This window comes from Anolis sagrei, chromosome 3, assembly GCF_037176765.1.
Source record: "Anolis sagrei isolate rAnoSag1 chromosome 3, rAnoSag1.mat, whole genome shotgun sequence".
NCBI classification, from domain to species: Eukaryota; Metazoa; Chordata; class Lepidosauria; order Squamata; family Dactyloidae; genus Anolis; species Anolis sagrei.
Window position 1 is genome coordinate 219,141,575 of NC_090023.1, and position 18,902 is coordinate 219,160,476.

Below are 18,902 nucleotides of genomic sequence, written 5' to 3' on the forward strand. Positions count from 1 at the left end.
TCTTCGAATATTTTGAACTTCAGCGCCCAGAAACCAAGTGGTAAGGGATTATTAGATTATTAGAATTCCAAAACATCAGGAAAGTCAAAGGTCCCTTAGCTCTCCTGCATTGTGTGTTTTGGAGTGGGAAGACTGTTAGGGCACAGTGTTTTTTGGAATTTTATATAAGCTGCTTTCTCTTTTGCAGATATTGAAAACATCAAGCCATTCACAATGCTGTACCGTACTGCTCTTCTTCCTTCTCTACGTTCCTCAGGACGATTCTGGCGGCAATCTGATGTAGCTGGCTCCCACCCCTGTAAGTATGTGAGGGAATGAGTTTGTCTTTTTGTTGATACTGAAAAATCAAAAATGCTTGGCAATTTTTCTGCTCAAAGGTGCATACAATTATTTGTAGTGTAAAATATTTGAGAGGCAGATAGCTTTCTCCATTTTTCATAATACTGAATCCTTGTTTATCCATAATATTGGTTTATCCATTGAAACTGAATAATGGGGAATTGAGGGCCTACAAAAAGGTACACTTCGTATACAGTTAGACTGTAAAATTCAGTGCCTCGTGGTATAATGTTGACTTCTGACTTGAGCAGCTTTAAAAGGAGACTGGACATTCTCATGGAGTCATGATGAATATTTGTATTTCCCTTCAATACCAAAGGCAGTGTGGTTCTTATCAGTCTTGTAGTCTTGCAGGTGGGCTTTTCATAGGAAACTGTGGAAACAGAATGCTGAACTTGGTGAACCTTTGGTCTGACTCAATGTAGCTCTAATCATTTTCTTAATTATAGTTTGGTCATGATTCCAGGTCGGATATTTCAGTCTAAATTCAGTGGTTAGTTTTATTAGAGTAGATCTACTAAATCAATGACAACTTGATAAGTCAGCTCTTAATATAAGCTTAATTAATACAGTGAGTGCGCACTTGGAAGTGCCATAAAATATTCTAAAGATAGCAGATGCTATCTTATCTTGGCACTTAAGTAGGAGCAGCTTTGGTTAGTATTTTGATGGGAAACTACCCATGAATACAAGGTGGTGTAGGCTACATTTTAGAGGAAGGACCTGACAAAACCACCTCTGCGTATTCCTTGCCTAAGGAAATCCTATGAAAATCATGAGCAGCCTGAAGGCACATACACAGCCTGCTGTAGTAATTCAGAACATAAAGCAAATGATGAGCCTGAACTGTGTATGTGTGAGACTCTGCCTTCAAGTTACCTGTCAGTTTTGGTGACCCCATGACATTAATTTAATATTCTTGGGCAGAGAATTCTCAGAGGCAGTTTTGCCCTCCATCGAAGTATTAACTGGAGCTGATTCTCTTTAGCTTCCTGTTTCAGAAGGGATCTTATGCCTTTAAGGTATTACAGGTTGACAAAATGATAACATTATGTCTGTGCCTACTTTACTCCCTATTGTCTTGCTGAATAGTTGATCTAGAACAGTGGTTCTCAACCTTTGGTCTCCAGGTGTTTTGGACTTCAGCTCCCACAATTCCTAAGAACTGGTAAAATGGCTATGATTTTTGGGAATTTAAGTCCAAAACAACGGGAGGACCAAAGGTTGGGAACCACTGATCTAGAATATAGAAATCCTAAGTATCACCTTTGCAACCCCTAGGTTTTGCTTGTTCTTAGAGTCAAAGAAAACTACATTGCTGTGATGAAGTTACATACAATAGAACCATATATTTGGAAGGGACTGTTTGGGCCATCTAGTTGAGCCCTCTACTTTGCATTTGTAGACCACACAACTCATGCAGTCCTGAGAAAGGGCTGTCCAACCTCTTTTAAAGACTTCCAGTAAGGAGAAAGCCAGCTATTCTCTAAGGTAGTCCAGTACATTGCCAAACAAGTATTACTGCCAGGAAGTTCCTCCTCAAGCTTTATGGAATCTCTTTTGAATTCATTGGTTCATGTCCTAGTCTCTAGAACGTATAAAACAATCTTTTATATGATGTCTCTTCAGATCTTTAAAAGATGCCTATTATGTCAGTTCTGAATTTTCTCTTCTTTAAACCGTTCCTAATCATCATAATATAGCCTAACATTCCAGCTTTTAGATATGTCAGGCTGCAACTCATGTAATTTCCAAGGCAATAGAATATGTTGTATAGCATGGTATACATTGTGCCAGTTCTAGTCCAACATAACCTGGATGGTGTTTGGTTGAAAAAGGCTGAGCTGTATTCTTTGTTGCCATTTGAAGCATCTGGGAGCATGAAGAGTTTGTTTATGTTATGTTATTTAAAAAATCCCCCACCCCTGTTTAAAATAAAAAAGCCCAAAGGGAGCTAGTAAAATATTTTGAAATGTCAGTAATAAAATATGTAGTATGTTTTTTTGGAAGGTTTAAAAAAAGTCAAGGCAAAACAGCTGATAAAAAGAAAGCACACCAGATACAAGCTTTAGAAAGATCATGCTGAGCAGTAAAAACTGTGTTTGCTTTTAAACATTGCCAGAAGCAGATTAGGACCCTATAGTTTACATAGATACGACTAGGGACAGGATGACCCACATCCTTAGATAACTGAATCTTAATATGGTTTATGCTCTTTCTCAATGTTTCTCCTTTCCCCTTTGCAATTATGTTAATATTTTCTAGCTTATTTCCAAGTTAGGTACTTGCTTTGCAGGAAAATGTTCAGATTCTCCCTTCTCACCCCTAGAGAGTTAATCTGGAACCTGAGAAGGGGAAGAAGGATTTTTTGGTTAAGTCCACTTTGCTGATGCCTTTGCCATGTTTCAAACACAGGTCTTCTGGCTCCCAACCTGGTCTTGAGGAATACATGCACCCGAGGTTGGAGTAACATACCTTTTATCACAGTGCCTCTCAGCCGAGCCCATGGCAAGTCATTTGCGCACCGCAGTGAACTGAAGCATGCCAAGCGAATTGCAGTGAAACTAGGGAGTGCTGTCGTAACTCGAGGAGATGAATGTGGCCTTGCCTTGGGGCGCCTGGCATCCATCGTTGAGCAGGTAAAAGGCTAGCAGTTGGCTTTTTCCCTCTGTTAACTAAACCGTAAAAGAAATATCTTAGTGATTGAAAGATTATTAGGCTACCTAAAGGAAATGCAGAGGAGTAGGTTTTTGGTCGATGTACAGATTCAAAGGCAAGATTTTTGAGATGTCCACCAAGGTGGTATTTTTTTTATTTGATTACGGTACCTGGCAGAAGTGCCAAATCTCCAATTTGGAGAAGAGGATAAAAGGTGAAAGGCTCAAAAACTGGAACAGTTCAGGGTGGTTTAAAAAGCTACATTGAGGCGTTTCTTTTATGCCTGTAGGTATCAATGCTACAAAACCAGGGCCGGGAAATGATTATTGTTACCAGTGGGGCTGTAGCCTTTGGCAAACAGCGCCTCCGTCATGAGATCTTGCTCTCGCAGAGTGTGAGGCAGGCTCTCCACACGGGACAGAACCAGCTTAAGGACATGGTGAGTAGCTGAGAGAGGTGCTGGCATTCTTTTACAGTGGTACACCTCACACTAAAAGTGACTGACAAATTATCTGACCCATGCAGGCCATCCCTGTGCTAGAAGCTCGAGCCTGTGCTGCAGCCGGCCAGAGTGGGCTGATGGCACTATACGAAGCCATGTTCACGCAGTACAGCATCTGTGCTGCCCAGGTAAGGGAATTTGTATGTGCTTGAGAGTGGCTATATATTATCTTAACTTCCTTGTACTGACCTCTCAGCTCCTGAGATGTGAAATTGACCAATTCATTTTCTTTTTGAATTCTCTCATATTAACCTGCAATACTCGAAGGTTTTCCAGGGAAGATGTAAAACCAGCTGTGTAATCTTTTTCTTTTTTCTGCCATTCTCAGAAGCATATTTGGTGCAGATACACAAGAGAACTTTCTCAATAGCAATTCCCAGATGGTGCCACTCTCTTCTAGGAGAACCTGGCCTTGTTGGCCTTTCACCAACTGCCTCTTTCCAGCAATTGGCTGCTTGCTAAGGAATTGACTTTATATTTAAATGATGTAGTTTCTTTAGTTGTGTTTTGATATTACTTAATACTTTTATCTGTACCCTTTAGTTAGTTTTAGTTTTCTTGTGAGCCTCCTTCACCCCATTTGAAGGGTAGAGGTGAATAAAAAAATCAAATGAACAAATAATAATATGCATCAGGAACCCCTGCTAATCCTATGGCATTCTCTTAGTCCTGCACTTGTCAGCATGATGTTCATCTCCCTTTTTCTTTGCTCTGCTTCTGTGCACTTTTATTGTACGCCTGTAATGACCTTTCAGATTTCACTTCTGGTTAATGTGGGTTTCCCATCTTCATTATATTGCATTTTACATAATGGCTCTTATTTGAAATTCAAACAGCTTACAGAAATTCAAACAGCTTACAGAAAAATAAATGCAGTACAGTTTTAACACCAAAATATATACAAAATTAAAATAGAATTAAATATTAACATTATTAAAAAGAAACCCTTAAAACTGATTAAAAACCTATTCATAGCTAAAACCTCAAACCTCCTGACTTGATCTTAAAAATCTTTTTTTAAAAGCCTGCTTGAACAAAAAGTTGTCGCCTTCCACCAGAAGGATAGCAGGGAGAGGGCCATTCTGGAGTCACTGGGTGTGAGAATTGGGGAAAATCTATACTCTATCTCAGGTTTTTAGTGCATACTTGTTGGACTGACTCATGCTGAAACTAATACTGGATAATTTTCGTCAGGACAGTTTTTTTCTTCTTTCCAGATACTGGTCACCAATTTGGATTTTCATGATGAACAGAAGCGTCGAAACTTAAATGGGACGTTACATGAACTATTGCGGATGAACATTGTTCCTATCATCAACACCAATGATGCTGTGGTTCCTCCCCCAGAACCAAACAGTGATCTACAGGGGGTAAACGTGGGTAGAGCTTTACAGTGGGTGGTTGGTGCTTGCTGGTTTGCTCGTGGATCTGCTAACACGTTGTGTCTGGATTGCGGTGTGCACTAACTTTGTGGTACTCTGGATCCTTCAAGGTGACTGGTTGGGCATGGTGGGGCTTGGAGTCCAGTGGGCTTGACCTGCTTGTCTTTCTGCTTGTAGATACAGTGCATTAGAGATGGTATTTGGTGTTGCTTGCAAAGCTCAGTTACACAAATGCTAAAAGTGCAGAATGCCTTAGTTACATCTTGGTATTCTAGAAACTGGTTTGGGTATACTGAAACTCTTACCTGGCTAGTATTTACTGATTTCCATATGTGTTTCAGGTAATCAGCGTGAAGGACAACGATAGCTTAGCAGCACGGCTAGCCGTGGAAATGAAGACGGACCTGCTGATCATTCTTTCAGATGTCGAGGGTACAAGACTTGTTTCATTATCCAGCTAAACTGAAAGTGCAGCCGTGCAGTCCACCCAGAGTTATGCTCCAGGGAATTGTCTGTGATGCTTATGGTCCTAGGCCAGAGTTCACATATCACCCCTGAAAAGGTCTAGCAATGCCTTTTTTTTTTTGTATTAGTTAGAAACTAAGGTGTAGGGTGTACCTTACTTGCTCGGGTTGAAGAGGAAGGGCTAACCTTTGAAATAGTTGTATTTCTCCAAGTCAGATTACCACAGAAAGAAAGAAGAGCATTAGAGACCTCACACTCTTAATTTTGGTTCTTGCTATGCCTTTGTGCAAAATCTTGTGGAATGGACTGTAGGTTCAGTCCTAACAATACAATTCTGGTCATGAAGATGTTCCAGTGGCTTCACTCCTGACAAGTAGAGCTCAAGTACATACAAAGTACTTTTTGACACAATAAAGCTGAGGAAGTGTTGGGGGTGATTTGAATGCAATATTCCTGCTTCTTGGCAGGGGGTTGGACTGGATGGCCCATGAGGTCTCTTCCAACTCTATGATTCTATGATTTTATGAACTGCTGCTCACTCATTGTCATCATTTCATTCTAGGTCTCTTTGACAGCCCTCCAGGATCAGATGATGCAAAGCTCATTGACATATTTTACCCCGGAGACCAGCAGTCCGTGACATTTGGAAACAAATCGCGAGTGGGGATGGGTGGCATGGAGGCCAAGGTTGGTTGGGTCATTCTGTCTTGTTTTTGATTGTTTAGTGAGGGAAAGAGGATGGGACTTAACAAGTATGTGAGATGGCTGGCAGTTTCAGGCTAACTCCCTGAAAACAGCAGTAGTCACATGAACAAGGAATTAGGATATAGCCACGTCCATTCTCTGCCCACGAGAGACTGTAACTTTGGACCTGCAGTTTTGCACTTGGATTATATTAAAGTACATTATTAGTTTTTTAAAAAGTACATTAAAACATTCTCCCTTGTAGGTGAAAGCAGCCTTGTGGGCTCTCCAAGGAGGTACCTCAGTAGTGATTGCAAATGGAACTCACCCTAAGATCTCTGGCCATGTCATTACTGACATTGTAGAAGGGAAAAAAGTCGGCACCTTTTTTTCAGAGGTGAAACCTGCAGGTAAGTTGAAAATATCACGGCTTTAGTTTGTAGGGAAGGCTCAAGAGTGCCTAGACAGGAAACAAAATCTTTGTGAGGCTTTCGACCAGTGGTTCTCGACCTGTGGGTCTCCAGATGTTTTGGCCTTCAACTCCCAGAAATCCTAACAGGCTGGGATTTCTGGGAGTTGTAGGCCAAACACCTGGGGACCCACAGATTGAGAACCACTGCTTTAGACCAAAGGCCTTTATCTTTATGTGACAAATTTCATTTGAGGATAGGGCCACAAATGTGAAGAAATATATGTTCAGATTTGATAAATGTAGATTTAATATGTGTGGGTATGAATGAACTGAATGAAAGGAATGAATGAATAAACGAGAGCTAATAATTTTGGAGACACCATTTTGAAGATTAAGGCCTGCAATGACTAAACCATTAACTGGCTGCTTGCTGGACTGTAATTAAAGTTGACATTGATGAACTCTGACTGATTAACTTTTGAGGAAAAACAACGTGTTTACATTATCAGAGGCAATGGCTCTTTAAGTTAAGGAAATGTTTACAAGGTTCCTTATGTTAAGAAGGAAGTCAACACAAGGCTCCTTATGTTTACCAACACCAATTAAGAAGAGTCAGCATCTGTCCAGGAAGAGATGAAGCCAGGTTATTTCAGGCTGAAAAACATCTATCATTCATTTACAACTTTGGAACAACATCAGCAAGAAATATATTTCTGTATAAGAGACCATACAATTATCAAGTGTGACAGACAGCTGTGCTGTTCACCCGCTATTCTTTGCTCCATGGGAAGGAGAGAGATGATGCACCTTTGGAGAGTGTCAGATCTGCTATGGAAAGCAGGATTCTGGACACTTGCCTCCTTTTCTCAAGGAAAGAGAAAGGAGTGCAATTTTTGGAGTCATGTTACGTTTGCAGGGTGTCAGTTTCTGCTGTAGAGATCTGATCCTTGGCATTATTCTTGGAAGTTTCGGAAGCTTTGAAGCTGTGTGTTGGCAGGCTGCAGGGAAAGCAGGGTCTGGCCTAAGAGATGTTCTTCTCCAGGAGACAGTGTGAGGAAATGGTGATGTATGCATGAGGATGAGTGAATGTGTGTGGGTAATGTGAATGCTGAGTGAAAAGGTAATTCCCCTTTTGTTTGTTAGCCAATGTAACTGTAGGATGTTTGTGAATTCAATGTAGTTACACAGAATCTATAGGTCTGTATGTCCAATGTCATTCTTTGTGTAAAAATGCAGAAGTTCTGATATGCTTTCTCTTTTTGGAAAATTGCAATAAAAAGAACCTATGCTTTAAAGTTATTGAAAAGTTATTTATAACAGGTAGAACTGTGGGATGAAGCCAAAGCAATGTGAGGCCAAATGCATCTCCTCAAGTTCAAGCATTGTTTCCACCAAATGTATAAAACTCAGTTGAGTTCCATTCAAGAGTAAGCTATATTACAACAGCTTTCAGATATGCAAATTCAATTCCATTGTCTATAACAGCTTTCATATATGCCAAGTATAGTTCAGCCATGTGCTTTGTATTTCAAATGTAGATATTTTTAAATCATTTCTTACAATCTCCCTTCATTCTTTTTAAAGGTCCAACAGTGGAGCAGCAAGCTGAAATGGCTCGAACAGGAGGAAGGAGTTTGGCAGCACTACAGCCTGAACAGGTATCTATTCAACTGGTCACCTAATGCAGAGCATTCAAAAGCTTTAATATGCACGTGCACAAAAACAACAATAAAATCATTTAGAATTGGAATCTGGCTGAAATACGCTTCTCATGTGTAGCTGGAAAAGAAGGTACTCTGGAAATCTGCAAAAATAATTTCCAAATCTAATCTTTATTTCCTGTTGTTAATACTTTTATTTTTATTGTGTTTTAACATGTAAGCATAATTAAGAAACACTATTTTGTTTGTTTAAAACAATTACTGAGGCCAAGTTGCTTGTCCCGAAAACAGCTGAGCCACTGAATCAGTAGGGTTTACAATGTCTGCATGTCATTCAACTGCTAATTCACTGGTTCTAGTATGTTTGAGAATCAGAGCTGAAGGAAGGTGTAAATGGCTGGCAAAGTTTATGATCCCTTGATCTGAATATGGCTTTCTGAGCTTGACTGCTGACCCACTAGTGCAGGCATGGGCAAACTCTGGTCCTCCAGGTGTTTTGGACTTCAATTCCCACAATTCCTAATAGCTGGCAGGCTGTTAGGAATTGTGGGAGTTGAAGTCCAAAACACCTGGAGAGCTGAAGTTTCCCCATTCCTGTGCTAGCAGCTCAGACCTTTGTTTTTCTGCTTGTGTGGAACTGAAATAGGCATTTTCAGGCTCCTGATGCAGTGTTCAGGTATTTTGAAGTGCATAGGGCTGATTTGAATAATATTTTGTGAGATCGCAACAACTATAGTTCAAGTAGCAAGATCCCGATCTTGAATTCCAAAGATTAAGCTGTTCATCTTCATGTACATAAAAAAGCGAAGGCAGGGCAATTTTCTAGGGCAAGTGCTCAGGAAATCGGGAAATAAATTGAGTTGCTGATCAAACTGGTTAGATAAACATTAAGCCCCATGGTTGAAAACTAGGTTAACAGTCTTAAGGATAAGGCAAAAGTCCTGGCAATGAATGTACAGGTTTGGCAGTCACCAGGAGAGATTACCATACCTGTGATATTGGTATATTTGGGAGAGAGCTGGTTACACTCACCACACTATCTGATAGTTTCTTGTACACCTTCCTCTAGAGAGCAGAAATCATCTATCATCTTGCTGACCTTCTGACAGACCAGAGAGAAGAGATTCTTCAGGCCAACAGAAAGGATCTGGAAGAAGCTGAGAGCAAAGGTAGGACAGGTTGAATAAGGAAGCTGAAAGACAGTTCTGCATCACTATATGTGATGTGAGAACAATTTCTCATCAGGCCACAAAGTGAAGCAGAACTTATCTCAGGTTCTTACATTTAGTTTTAGTAGAATTCAGTGACTGTATGAAGAAATTCTGGAAACAAACATACAGTGGCTGCATCTGTCAGAAACCCAAATTGCAATTTGCTGTTTTGGTTGGGTAATTTCCCATAAGCAATCTATTCCATCCAAAAGAACTAGGTCCTAGAACTAACCCAGAGTTGTTCAGACTCTTTGTATAGCTCTATAGAAAGTGCATTCCACAAACTCTCAGAAACTATAAACTCTGCACAAGGCACTTTCCATAAACTCTATGGGTACACAACCCAAGTGTGCATTATACTACTGCATGAGTGCAGTAAGCTATTGCAGCAGTCACTGATCTCTCCCATTATTTTGGGATGACACTCTCTGCTACGATGTGCTACTCTTTTCTCTAGTTGCAATGTCAGGGTATTTTTCTTTGTCTAAAGTTGTGAATGCAGTTGGTTAGAGCAGCAAAAATGTAGACTGTTAAAAGGGTGACATGTGAGAGGTTCTCTTTTCAATGTTTGTTTCTCAATGTTGTCACCTTATATTGTTCTCAGACATAAGCTTCGATGTCAAGCAAACACTCTTCATTTTTTAATTTTGATCTAATTGCTAATCACATCAAGTTGTTATTTGTGTCTGTCGCAATCCAGATTAAGCCAGAGGTGTTTCCAAATATGATAATGAATCTTCCCTCCTCAAAACAAAAGGAAAATTCTCTTTCTCTTACCTTGTTTTGATATTGTGAAGCCATGACTTGAGCTGTGGATTGACCTGTTCGTTAGCTTTGATGCTACAATTGGCAACTTGATAACATGTATCCTGACATCTGCTTCGATTTCAGGAAGACTGGCACTGCCTCTGTTGAAGAGACTCAGTTTGTCAACTTCCAAGCTGAATAGTTTGGCCATTGGGTTACGTCAGATTGCAGCATCTTCACAGGACAGTGTTGGCCGAGTCCTCCGAAGGACACGAATCGCAAAGGATTTGGAGCTGGAGCAAGTGACTGTACCCATCGGGGTTTTACTAGTAATTTTTGAATCTCGACCCGACTGTCTTCCCCAGGTTTGTGAAACAGAGATGTCAAGTAAATATTGTATTTTCACTCTCATTGTGACTTTCTTGCTTTGCTGTTCTTGGGCAGGAAATAAACATATTCAAATATGTTGGTGACACTTTTGCAAGATATAGTTAGGATAGAATGAGTCAGTAGACGTTTTCTAGTAAGCTTGATGCTGTGTACTTTATTTCATATATTGTCTTCTATTTGCCATTATATTTAGCTTTTAGTAATGACATTTTTTCTGTAAGCACCCTCGGCTTAGTGCTAAAGTATTGCACTTTATGCAAGAGTCTTGTTTTGCCTAGTGGGACTCATTCAGAAAGACGCGATTTCAAGTTTGTAATCTGAGTAGTTTCTGCTGTTATGTATTTTTCAATATGTTGACTGAGGGTGATGAAAGTTGTAATCCCACATATCTGTGGAATGACCTGCCAAAAGAAGAATTTGAGAGCTAAATAAGCTGTCAACATTCAAGACAGAACTGAAGACTATCTCTTCTTGCAGGTCATTCAACAGTCAATTTTAACTTGTGAATTTTAAATTTACATTATTTTTGTAAGTTAATATATGTATTTGTATTGTATTTATGAGTCCCTTTGGGGAGGCAAGGCGGTCTATAAATAATAATAATTATTATTATTTTAATCCTTGCACTATGCATTTTAATATATGTATTTTGTGATGGTGTGTTTTAATGTATGTATTTTATGGTAATGTGTTTTAACTGTGTAGTTCTCCACCTCGAGCCTTGAGAAGAGATGGTTAACAAATGCAAATTTATTGTTGTGTTGTTGTAGGTTTTTTCGGGCTATATGGCCATGTTCTAGAGGCATTCTCTCCTGACGTTTCACCTGCATCTATGGCAAGCATGAACAAAATCTGGCTACCAGTATTAAAAAACTCTAAAATTACAACAGCAAAACAACAGAAGGGAAACAATCAGGGACATCTAATCACTTCTCAACAAAAGATTGCCCCAGGCACTGCCAGGCCATCAAATGCTAATCAAGGTGGTCAGTTGAAACATTCACACCTATCTCCAACAGGCAAGAGTTCTTTGTCCCACTCCGGTCATTCCACAGATATATAAACCCATTTTCCTAGTTCCAACAGACCTCACTACCTCTGAGGATGCTTGCCATAGATGCAGGCGAAATGTCAGGAGAGAATGCCTCTAGAACATGGCCATATAGCCCGGAAAAAACTACAGTTGTTGTTGTTGTTGTTGTTGTTGTTGTTGTTGTTGTTGTTATATCTGGAAGTCATTAGATTGACAAAAGTTCTAACTGAAAATTCTGCTACCATTGTAAAGGTGATCCCGAATGCTAATCTCTGTCTGCCTGCCCATTTATCTCTCCCCCCCCCCCCACACCTGATAGGTATCTGCATTGGCTATTGCTAGTGGAAATGGTTTGTTGCTTAAAGGAGGGAAAGAGGCATCATATAGTAATCAACTCCTTCATCACTTGACTCAGGAAGCGCTTTCTATCCATGGTGTGAAGGATGCTGTGCAGCTGGTGAGTTTCTAGAAAAGAGCTTTGTGGGGGCAGAAAACACTAAAAGCATGGGAAGTGTGACCTCTTGATGATGTCACAACTAGATATATTCTTGCCAGTGGTGGTGAGAATCCACATGCTCCATTCTTCTAAAAATACATGTTTATTTCTTTGATCAGTGTGTAATCTATGTCTGAGACAGAACAACTGATAGAAAGGATTTCATAAAAATGTTTCCCGAGAAGAGGCAAATAAGACTTACTTGTTACATTTGAGGAAGTTTTGTTTTGATTAAAATGTTTTGACATGATTAAATCTTACTTCACATTAACTTGAAAGCAAAGCAAGCCTTCTTCTAGTTCATTCCTCACCTTTCTTCAGTGGAGGGGAATATATGTCCTCCAGATGTTGTTGAACTTCAGTTCTTACAATCTTACACCAGAGATGAGCAAAGTATACCACCCGGACCCTTTCTGCTCTAAAATGGTGTCCAGTGATATACTGAAAGTAATTTCTCATGTACCTTACTTATTAAGAACAAACTTTCTGTAACTTGCCTGGTTTGGTTTTGACAGGTAAATACCAGGGAAGAGGTGGAAGACCTTTGTCGTTTAGACAAGCTGATAGATCTGATTATCCCCCGTGGCTCATCTCAGTTGGTACGAGATATCCAAAAAGCTGCTAAAGGAATCCCAGTAATGGGTCACAGTGAAGGGATTTGTCATGTGTATGTGGATCTGGAAGCCAGTGTTGAGAAGGTCACCAGAATAGGTGAGGGGACAAAAGTCTTTTTTCTAAAGGGGCTGAGTCATGGAGTAGACGGAGATGGGGATGCCCTCATCAGCCTAATTCTTTCAGATATTCTGCTGCTTTTTGTTAACATTCACTTATGTGTGTAACCAATTGCCTGTCTTTCATCCAGTGAGAGACTCAAAATGTGAATATCCTGCAGCCTGCAATGCCCTGGAGACCTTGCTGATCCACCGGGATTTGTTGAGAACCCCTGTGTTTGACCAGATCATTGATATGCTGCGTGTGGAACAGGTCAGTGGGAAATGACCGACCTCGAGAGAATGCGAGAGATGAGAGGGCATGTTTCGGCATGTTGATGCATTGACTCATGGGGTACAGCAGATTCAAATCCTGGTCAATTTCCCCATGACCCAACTTTTGTTGCATAAAGATTTTGATCACACTATTGTTATGCAATAGCATGTGTCGACTTGAAAACATACTTTCCTTGGAGTCAGGTCTTGGGGTATTGCGAGATGCTTTTAGTGTTATTTAGTGAAATGCAATAGTAAACAAACAGGTGAGAAATTAGGTTCCTACTGGGGCCATCTCAGCTTATGCTTCTTGGAGATATGAAAATGGGGCCAGAAAACCTGATCAAGCACATTTGTCCCATAGTGAGAAGGGGAAGAGCATTTTCTGGAAAAGCACTTCAGGAGGGCCAGAAGGTGTTGTGATGCCAAATCATACTGTTTGTTCAGTATTGGCCTCACTGACTGGCAGCTTCTTTCCACAGTTGCAAACAGAGGTCTTTCCCAGTCTTACCTGGAGAACATCAGGAAGTGAACTGGACATTTATCACTAAACTGCAGCCCTTCAGCCTGTCTTTGCGTAGAATATCCTTGCAAGAGGAATATGCTCTGAATTGCTTTGTCTTGTGTATTAGGTGAAAATTCATGCGGGCCCCAAATTTGCCTCATATCTGACATTCAGCCCCTCAGAGGTGAAATCCCTCCGCACAGAATATGGGGACCTGGAGTGCTGTATTGAAGTCGTGGACAGTGCGCAGGATGCTGTTGAACACATCCACAAGTATGGGAGCTCCCATACGGATGTCATCATCACAGAAAATGGTTAGTGGCAAAGTAACTGTTCCTAGTGCAGCCTTTCCCAACCCTGTGCCTTGCAGATGCGTTGATCTACAAATCCCATAAACACCTGGAAGGCTGTTTTAGAACTAAGCAAATTGCTGCCACAATGGAATTGTGGCTCCACCTGGTACTGTTCAATTGTAAAGCAGGGTACGTGAATGTTTTCCTTCCCTATCTCTTCCTCAGAGAAAACAGCTGAATTCTTCCTTCAGCATCTGGATAGCGCTTGTGTGTTCTGGAACGCCAGCACCCGTTTCTCTGATGGCTATCGCTTTGGGCTAGGTAAGAGAGCTTTGACAAAGTGTCCCATGTTGCTTGAGATCACATGAGAAAGTCTGACAGAAACTGAAACTGTTTGAATCCAGGAGAAGAGAATCAATCTTTCTTGTGTCACAAATTTTTCAGTAAAAACAAATTTTCCTGAGATCTCTGTAAAAGCTTCAATGTCTTACAAACATAGTGACCTAGAGCAGTGCTACTCAAACAGATGATCGGTGGATCAGTATCAGTCCATGAACCATTGACAACTAGTTCCTGATGAGTTTCCAGGAAAAACAAACAAACAAGTATAGCAAATAGAAACAAACACAATACCTGTCTATGATCCAGTAGAGAAGAAAATCATTGCTGATTCATCATGTCAGGCAGCTTGGGAAACATATATTGACCACCCCTCATGGAGAGTCTTCTTGCTTCAGAGTTTTGTTAATATCCCTGAGCAAAAGGTAGAGGCTAACCTGTGATTACATGGTTACAGCAGTTGTGGCAAAGCATGGCCCTCCATATGGTGCTGGTCTACAATTTTCATCATTCCTCACCATTGACTCTGCTGATAAGAGTAAGGGTCCAACTTCATCTGAAGGATCTCATTTTATAGTTTGTTGTTGTTGTTTTTTTTTCATGTCAGGAGCGACTTGAGAAACTGCAAGTCGCTTCTGGTGTGAGAGAATTGGCTGTCTGCAAGGACGTTGCCCAGGGGATGCCCGGATGATTTGATGTTTTTATCATCCTTGTGGGAGGCTTCTCTCATGTCCCCGTATGAGGAGCTGGAGCTGATAGAGGGAGCTCATCCGCCTCTCCCCGGATGCGAACCTGCGACCTATCGGTCTTCAGTCCTGCCGGCACAGGGGTTTAACCCGCTGCGCCACCAGGGGCTCCTTATTTTATAGTCATGTATAATATAAAGGATCAATGAATTATGTAATAATAATAATAATAATAATAATAATAATAATAAACTTATAGACTGCCCTGTTTCCCTAAAGGGACTCAGAGCAGTTTCCAACAAGTATGGCAAATATTCAGTGTCAAAAGAAAAACAATTCAAACAGTTTACATCAGGACAAGACACATTAGAGTCTAATGATTAGACAATCTAAAACAACATTATAATCAAAATAGCAAAAAAATAAAAAATAAAATGAAAACATCATCAAATAAAAAACCCTGATAAAACACTAAAAATAAAATATAAAAAGTATGTTTAGGTATGTTTCAGTGTCTTCAGTTGAAACTGATGGTTTTTTCAACATCTAAACATGTGGCAGGTAGACATCAAATCTATATGGATATCTATGTGGACATTTGGTCACCTTTTCTTGAAAATTTTAGATTTTTAAAATCGCTACTGTACAGCCATTCCTTGCTTATTTGACCGGTTGGGAATCAGGGAAATTTCCCAAAATGGAAATGGTCGAAAAGTAGAATTGCCTTTTTAGCTTGTAAAAACAAGATTGGTCACTAGATGGCACTGAGTAGACTAAGACTGCACTAAGTTGCCTGACAGAAAAAAAGCAGCAGCAGCTGTCAAAAGGCCAGCCTTAGGGTTGATAGAGTGATAGGTGGCCATCATTTTGATCTGTTAAAAACAAGCCCTTGAAAAATGGAGGTTGTCTATACCTCTGTTTGATGGAGGTTGGCAGCAAAAAGGGAACAGCTGCTGATATCTGTAAAAACTAATACATTAACTTCTGGGTAAAATGAGGACTTTTGCAGTGAGCATATGGACAGTTTAGTTCAAGTTGCTTTTTTTTCATGTCAGGAGCAACTTGAGAAACTGCAAGTTGCTTCTGGTGTATTAGAGAATTGGCCATCTGCAAGGATGTTGCCTAGGGGATGCCCAGATGTTTAACATCCTGTGGGAGGCTTCTTTCATGTCCCCACATGGGAAGCTGGAGCTGACAGATGGGAGCTCACCCCTTTCCCAGATTCGAACCGCTGACCTGCTGGTCAGCAGTCCTGCCATCTCATGGGATTAACCCATTGTGCCATTGGGGGCTCCAGGTGATGATTCCACTGGAAAGAGAACTTGATCTACACAATTTGTTGGTCATAGAGGAGATACCTGCTTGGCCTTTCAGTTTCCTTCACTGCATCAAAACAAGAATCTTCTGTCATGTAAGGCAGAAACAGAAAAATTGACTGGCAGCTAGAAGACAGTATGAGAAGGGCAAAAGAAAGTTGGGGAGAAATTAAAGCGTTGGAGCACTTGGACTGGAAAACATGATGTATGATGATTTATTTATTATTTATTTACTTCACTTGTATACCGTTTTTCTCACCCGGGGGGGGGGGGGACTCAAAGTGGTTTCTAAGATATTTAGAGGAAAATGTAATGCTTCATATGCATATGAAACCTAACATAAAACAACAATAACATATAACTATCCATTAGATCATAAAAATGTAACAACATTTAAACATTAAAAAGTGGAGCTTAAAACATATTAATATAAAGTTAACATTTGGGAGCATCCAAACTTTTTTTAAGCTGACATGGCCCATTTCGTTTGTGTTTTGTGCAGGAATCAAACAGTGCCATTAGCGTTACAATACCTAACAGTTAAATGTGCTGTATTTTTCTTGTTACCAAATGCTTTTATTCTCAAAAAAACTCAATAAAAGCATAAAAAACATATTAATATAAACATTAAAATCACATAATCATGGTCCAAGGCTGTTCCAAACATCACATATCAATTGCACATAATCCCTGATCATTCCTTGTATTGCTTACTGCCCAAAGGCTTGTTCCCATAGCCAAGTTTTTCCTTTTTTCTGAAAGCCAGGCAGGAGAGCGCTGATCTAATTTCATTGGTAAGGGAGTTCCATAGTCGAGGAGCCACCAATGAGAAGGCCATGTCTCTTGTCTCCACCAGTCACACCTTCAAGGGGGGTGGGACCGAGAGTAGGCCTCCCCAGATGATCTTAGCCTCTGAGATGGTTCATAGTGGGAGATACATTTGGACATTGACTGGATAATCTTTTCCTCACTCAGTTTCTTGCCTTTCTCCATGTCCTACTGATGCAGGGGCTGAGGTTGGCATCAGCACATCGCGCATCCATGCCCGTGGGCCAGTGGGAATCGAGGGGCTGTTGACGACCAAATGGTTGCTAAGAGGGGTGAACCACATCGTTTCTGATTTCTCAGAGCAAGGAAGCATGAAATTCCTTCATGAAAACCTTCCTATTCCTCAGAGGAACATCAACTGAGCGCTCAAGTGGAGAATGGGTGTTTATGGACAACGTTATGGTTTCAGAACCTAATCTGGATGGATCTTCGCTTCCCAGAATGCAGAGTTTTTTGCAATATAGGCTTTCTGAAAACTTTAGGGTCTGCTTAAAGTGATGACTTGGAGGCTGTATTTTGTGCTCAAGTTATTTCTCCCACTCAAACAGCACCACAGTGGGGATGGCAGGTACAGATCAGGATTCCTTTGCTCCTTCAGAAAAGAACGGTTCCCTGTCGTGGTCAACTGTGAATTGCACATATGGTAATTTCTGCACCTGCGCAGAACAGTTTTTGAAACCTTCTAGAAATTCTATTAAACATTTTTGGTGGTAGGCCCCGCCCACTCTTCCCTCTGAGTATAAGTAGCCAGTGGGAGGGGCCACAGGCTCCAGTTCTCTTTTTCCGCCGCCATTAGCAGCAGCTTGAGAACCTTGCTTCTGACTAGCGTTTTTCATTCTTTGATTTTTGACTCGGACTGCCTGACTTGCTAACTCTCTAACCCTGACCTGGACTGCCTTGACCTCCATATCTCCTCGTGATTTGGTTCTTTGCCTTCTTGTGCTTGACCTGGACTGCTTGACTTTATTTTAATAGGGGCTGCCGACCTAGTTTTTGACCTTCCTTTGGTGTTGCCATTTCCCACTCATTTTACTCCACAAAGTGGGTTGGTAGTGAACCTATTTATTGATTTTAATGTCTCTTTTTCCATTCCGAAAATTCCAGAATTTCTTTTGTTCCTTTTCTTACTTTGAGGAGCTAGTGCGTAGAATGAATTTTCTGCCTCCTTTGGAGATTAGAAATCTGAAAGAGGTTACAATGAAAGTGCTCTTCTGATATATGTCTTATTTAAAATATTACACCACTTTAATAAATATTCCAAGTTAATGGATTTATCCAAGCAAGGCTTCTTGTGGCCAGTTACTAATTGATTGGTAATAAGGGGAAGAGAATCATAGTTGAATAACTATAATTGTTTTCATGATTCAAAAACGTAGCTGTGTTTGTCTGGAATATGAGTTTGCAAATTAGAGATACATCTGAGGAAGTCGGCTTTTTCTATGAAAGCTTATGCTACCATGTTTTTTCTCTCAGTCTCTGAGCTACTACGTGATGATGACCCTTTTATGACTCTTTGTATCAAATATTTTTTGTTCATGGATTTTATATAGAATTTTGTTTCTCCTGGAAGAGTGAAAATATTTTTCAAATTACTTGTTTTTTCAAATAAAACTCACTTGCAAAATCACTTTGGTTTCAGTACTTTCTGTATCATTTGAGGTTGTGATGTTGTGCTTTTTATGTCATGTAATTTCTGTTGTTTTAACCATTGTTCACCACTTTGAATCCCACCCATGGAAGAAAAGCGGGATAAAAATAAATAAATGAGTAATAATAATAGTTCAATTTGCAGTCACCTATGCAGTGATATATACCAAGTGTATGTCTGGTCATAATTCGGCCGTGTGTGTGTCCTGATGAGATCTGTAATATGTGACTATATTTACCTTTCACTGATCTAATAGTGTTTGTTGTTATTATGCGCCTTGGTATTAACTCCAGTTTATGGTGAATCTCTTATATATTTTCT

The 18,902-nt window shown here is 40.2% G+C and overlaps 1 protein-coding gene across 5 annotated transcripts in view; it reads left to right on the top strand.

Moving 5' to 3' along the window:
- The window catches only part of ALDH18A1 (aldehyde dehydrogenase 18 family member A1), a 42,025-nt gene extending 23,465 nt beyond the window's left edge, over positions 1-18,560 (top strand). For 4 of the 5 annotated variants that reach the window (XM_067465883.1, XM_060768175.2, XM_060768176.2 and 1 more), the window contains exons 2-18: positions 188-298; positions 2,755-2,978; positions 3,287-3,436; positions 3,523-3,627; positions 4,717-4,875; positions 5,223-5,313; positions 5,909-6,033; positions 6,296-6,440; positions 8,027-8,100; positions 9,173-9,272; positions 10,206-10,426; positions 11,804-11,941; positions 12,496-12,691; positions 12,843-12,964; positions 13,599-13,785; positions 13,990-14,085; positions 17,114-18,560. In XM_067465883.1, coding sequence (XP_067321984.1) covers positions 214-298; positions 2,755-2,978; positions 3,287-3,436; positions 3,523-3,627; positions 4,717-4,875; positions 5,223-5,313; positions 5,909-6,033; positions 6,296-6,440; positions 8,027-8,100; positions 9,173-9,272; positions 10,206-10,426; positions 11,804-11,941; positions 12,496-12,691; positions 12,843-12,964; positions 13,599-13,785; positions 13,990-14,085; positions 17,114-17,295 — 2,400 coding nt within the window. In that variant the 5' untranslated portion in view covers positions 188-213 and the 3' untranslated portion in view covers positions 17,296-18,560. The remainder of the gene's footprint in view (positions 1-187; positions 299-2,754; positions 2,979-3,286; positions 3,437-3,522; positions 3,628-4,716; positions 4,876-5,222; positions 5,314-5,908; positions 6,034-6,295; positions 6,441-8,026; positions 8,101-9,172; positions 9,273-10,205; positions 10,427-11,803; positions 11,942-12,495; positions 12,692-12,842; positions 12,965-13,598; positions 13,786-13,989; positions 14,086-17,113) is intronic. The other variant, XM_060768177.2, reaches the window with a different exon arrangement.
- Positions 18,561-18,902: the final 342 nt, after the last annotated feature.